Raw genomic sequence first — 3,953 nt, forward strand, 5'->3', positions numbered from 1 at the left:
CCACGCCAACTAGATGGGGCACCACGGACTTTGCAGTGTCCGATAGCACCGACCAGGTACAAAAGGGCCGCCGGTGCCGCTGGTGCCGCTGGTCCTCGTTCACCACCTTCATCGATCATGTCTTCCTCGTTCATCTACAACCGCCAACGTTCGCCCGTCCTGTTCGAGTCCCCGCCTACCCCGGACACCAGGGGCTCCGTCGGCAAGGCCAAGCGCATCAAGCTCGAGCGCACCGACACGGCCAGCGCACGATTCAACGACTTGCTCGATTTCGTTGACGACCAGTCCTGCGATCTCAACGACGACATCGTCGAGGCAAAGTTTGCCTTGACGACTTCTTCAGTCCCGATCGACTCGAACCGGGTGTACAAGCGAATCTTTGGCCTCTACACCGACGCCGCCTCGGAGATCCTCATGAACAAGACCATGTCGGCCGCTCGCTTCAACCAGCTGCGCACGCTGATGCGGGAACTGAGGGGCTGGCTGGGTGCGCCAAGGACGGAGGAGGATGATGGGGAGGTGGTGAATATGTGATGGGCTGGACAGCTACACTCCCCGCTACACGATGGTGGTGTGGGAGATGTCGGACATCAAATACACAGCCCACTCCATGGCTAATGCAGAATTCTGTCGTCCTGATGCACGCCCACTCGAGAGCTGATGCACGGGTGATCCACACTAATACACACGACCCGAAACGTCTCCATGGTTCATGGAGTGGTCTTGTTCGCTCTGAAACCCACCTCACTCCATGGGTCCTGGATGAGCTGGCTGAAACCTCTGGCCAGGATTGACAATGATGTTTTTTGAATTTTCTGTATTTTTGGGTAGCTGGCAACGACGACAAGACCCTCACTCCACGAAACTCATTTCTAATGCACAGCACCGACACAACCACACCCTCACTCGACAACATCACTCCTTGAGAACCAATGAAGGTACAAATAGCACTCACTCCATACAAAATCTAATGCACAACACAGACATACCCCCTCCATGAATCCAGGAATCTAATGCACAGGAGCGAACAACTCACGAATCGTGGAGTGGGGGTGATGCTCGTTGGAGATCGGTAGTGGCACACACACACTCCATGCTGGATTCTCTATTTTGGACACGTGACTGACTAGCAGGATTGGGGCAATCTGTCATGGCTGACAGGAAGTCGAGTGACATCCTCTCTGACAGGAATTCGAGTGACACCCTCTCTGACAGGCACAATCGCCCCAGCGGCGCCGCTGGGTATAGGGTATATGAGGGACCTGGTGTGCGTCGCTGGAGCACCTCTCCTTCATCACCATGTCCTCCCTGGTTACCAAGCGCATCACCCGCTCGATGAGCACCCGGGCTACCAAGCGCCAGCGCCTCCATGAGCAGCTGATCTCCTTGGGAATCGAAGAGACCTACCCCATCCTCCTGGCCGTCCTCTCGATCCCTGAGCTGATCGAGATGCTCCCCGCTTGCAGTCTCGCGAAGCTCAAGGCAACTTCCAGCGACGTGAGGGCTCTGCTCTCGACCAAGACCGTGGGGATTCGCATCTGGGCCGAGTGGTTCAACAAGCAACACCACACCAGACTCCTCTCCGATGACTGCGTCCAACTGGTCAAGTATTTCCCCACCGGGCCAGTCGCCTTCGACGTCAAGTGGCTCAAGACCATTCCGAAATACGAGGTCTCGGCCGAGTTCGTCCGAGTCGCATGCCACACCCGCCTTGGCAACCCCGAATCCCATATCGTGCAGCGACTCCTCGAGGCCAAGCATATCCCCACTGCGATGTGGGTCGTCGAGAACGGGTTCTGCGATGGCGAAATCCACAGCAAATGCCTTTCCGTCTTGACCAACCGATCCGAGGCACTCGACGACTTCCTCGTTGATCATAGGAACATCTTTCTCAGGGGACCATCTGTCGAGATCGCCCAGGCGTACTTTCAGTGGCTCAAGTCGTTGGACGCATCAAAATTGAAGATCAAGTACACCTTCCACGAATGCTATCGATTCGGCAGAGGTACTGATGCCAACCCGACCCGGGCCTTGGATCTCCTGGTCGAATGTGCTCGAAGTGGTTATCATGACAGCGTCCAGCAGATCTACGACATCTGCCGATATGGATGGATCCGACATGCGCCCCATGCATCGTCCATCTGGCATTGGTTGTCTGAATCGTCGGGGCACAGTCTCCCTGAAAGGGACAGGAACCTTCTGAGTGTCTACTGCATGAAGAACTCGATTGGCTTCCCTCGATGGATGACCTGCAAGGCTACATATCAGTATAGGCTGCTCATGGCGTACAGGGATGGTAGCAAGATAGCACGCCAGCAAATCCTCAGCATTTCCCCCAGTGCACCACATAACTGGGATCGCCCAGACCACTGGGTTGATATGATCGCTCTGAACGACATCACAGCAGCCAGAAACGATCCACAGGTTCAAGCCGTGTTTATGTAAGGAGTGAACAAGCGCAAGGACGAAGACCAAGTGCTTGGTATGAGCTTTATTAGCTTTTAGCCCCGAACACCAAAGAACAAGTTTTGTTCGAACTGGTGTTCAACATAGGCTCAGACATGCAGGGCTATTTATAGACCGGGAGAAGGTCGAGGGGCAAAAGTGGGCGAGAAGGGTGGAGCATCACAGAGAAGCGAGAAGGGGGTGCGAGAGTGGCTGGTGTGCAAGCGAGAGAGGCTTGGCACAGCCCGGGGACATGTGCCGAGCGGTGGGGGAGGCAGGAAACCAGTAGACGCGGGTGGCAACGGCGCGTGCTCATGCATGGGGGCAAACAAACACGTGGGGACTCATGATTGGTGCGGAGGGCGAGAGCATGCGGGACAATCTCATTGGTCCGTTGTGATGCTGGTCATCACACTATCTCCTCCTTAAACTACGGCGTGTTCCATCTTGAGTTCTCCTGGGGCCAGGCTTGTCTGGGTAGCGTCGGTGGTACTCCGCGGCCACCGTTGGGGCAAAGACAATGTCGGCGGGCTCCCAACTTCGATCGGTGACCGGGTAGCCTTTCCAATCGATGAGATAGTGCAGCTTTCCGCGCACGAACTTGGAGTCTAAGATCTCTTCGACCTCCCACTCCAAGTTCCCATCGATGACCACCGCAGGGGGCGGCGCTTGCACCCGACCCGGAAGCGAGTTCTTCTTGTAGGGCTCAAGAAGAGACACATGGAACACCGGGTGCACCTTTATGTCCTTTGGCAAGTCCAGGCGGAAAGCCAATGTCCCGACGGCCTCGAGGATGGTGAATGGTCCAATCCTCTGGTAATCCAGCTTCTTGCTTGGGCGAGTGGTGCTGATGTTACGAGTCAGCACCCAGACTTGATCGCCCGGACGCAAGTCGGGAGCCTGGGACCTCCGGAGATCTGAGAAGTGCTTGTAGTCAGACTTTGCCTTCTCAAGATTCTCCTTCAACAGTGCCAGGTTCCGCTGGAGATGTTCAACCCTCTCCGTGGCAGAGGGAACATCAGGGCCGCCAGCGACAACGGGGACTTCGAACCTTGGGTGGAACCCATAGGTTGCCAAGAATGGCGAGGCATGTGTTGACGAGTTCTCGAGGTTATTGTAAGAGAACTCGGCCAACGGCAGCAGCTCGGCCCAGTCATCTTGCTGATACGACGTGTAACAGCGCAGGTATTGGTTGATGACCTGGTTGACCCTCTCAGTCTGTCCATCGGTCTGGGGATGGAAGGCCGTGGACAGACTGGTTTGGATCCCGAGCTGCGTGCAGAGTGCCTTCCAGAACCGAGAGGTGAACTGACTTCCTCGGTCTGAAACCACTGTGTCGGGGAGGCCATGGAGACGAAAGACATTGTCGAGGAACAGTGACGCAGTCTCCTCCGCCGACGGCAGTGAACGCCAGGACATAAAGTGTGCCATCTTTGTGAGGCTGCATACCACCACAAAGATGCAGGTGTGACCCTTGGACTTTGGCAGATCAGTGATAAAGTCCATGG

At 55.9% G+C, this 3,953-nt stretch overlaps 1 protein-coding gene across 1 annotated transcript; it reads left to right on the forward strand.

Annotated features, from left to right (window-relative positions):
- Window positions 1–838: 838 nt before the first annotated feature.
- Window positions 839–2,445, forward strand: BJ171DRAFT_606983 (uncharacterized protein; the record flags this gene model as incomplete). The annotated part of the gene is made up of 2 exons (XM_053115229.1): window positions 839–938; window positions 1,162–2,445. Exon 2 carries the CDS (start codon window positions 1,300–1,302, stop codon window positions 2,443–2,445), a length of 1,146 nt encoding a protein of 381 aa, XP_052961525.1. The 5' UTR covers window positions 839–938; window positions 1,162–1,299.
- Window positions 2,446–3,953: the final 1,508 nt, after the last annotated feature.

This window comes from Polychytrium aggregatum, assembly GCF_025602895.1.
Source record: "Polychytrium aggregatum strain JEL109 chromosome Unknown BJ171scaffold_163, whole genome shotgun sequence".
NCBI lineage: Eukaryota > Fungi > Chytridiomycota > Chytridiomycetes > Polychytriales > Polychytrium > Polychytrium aggregatum.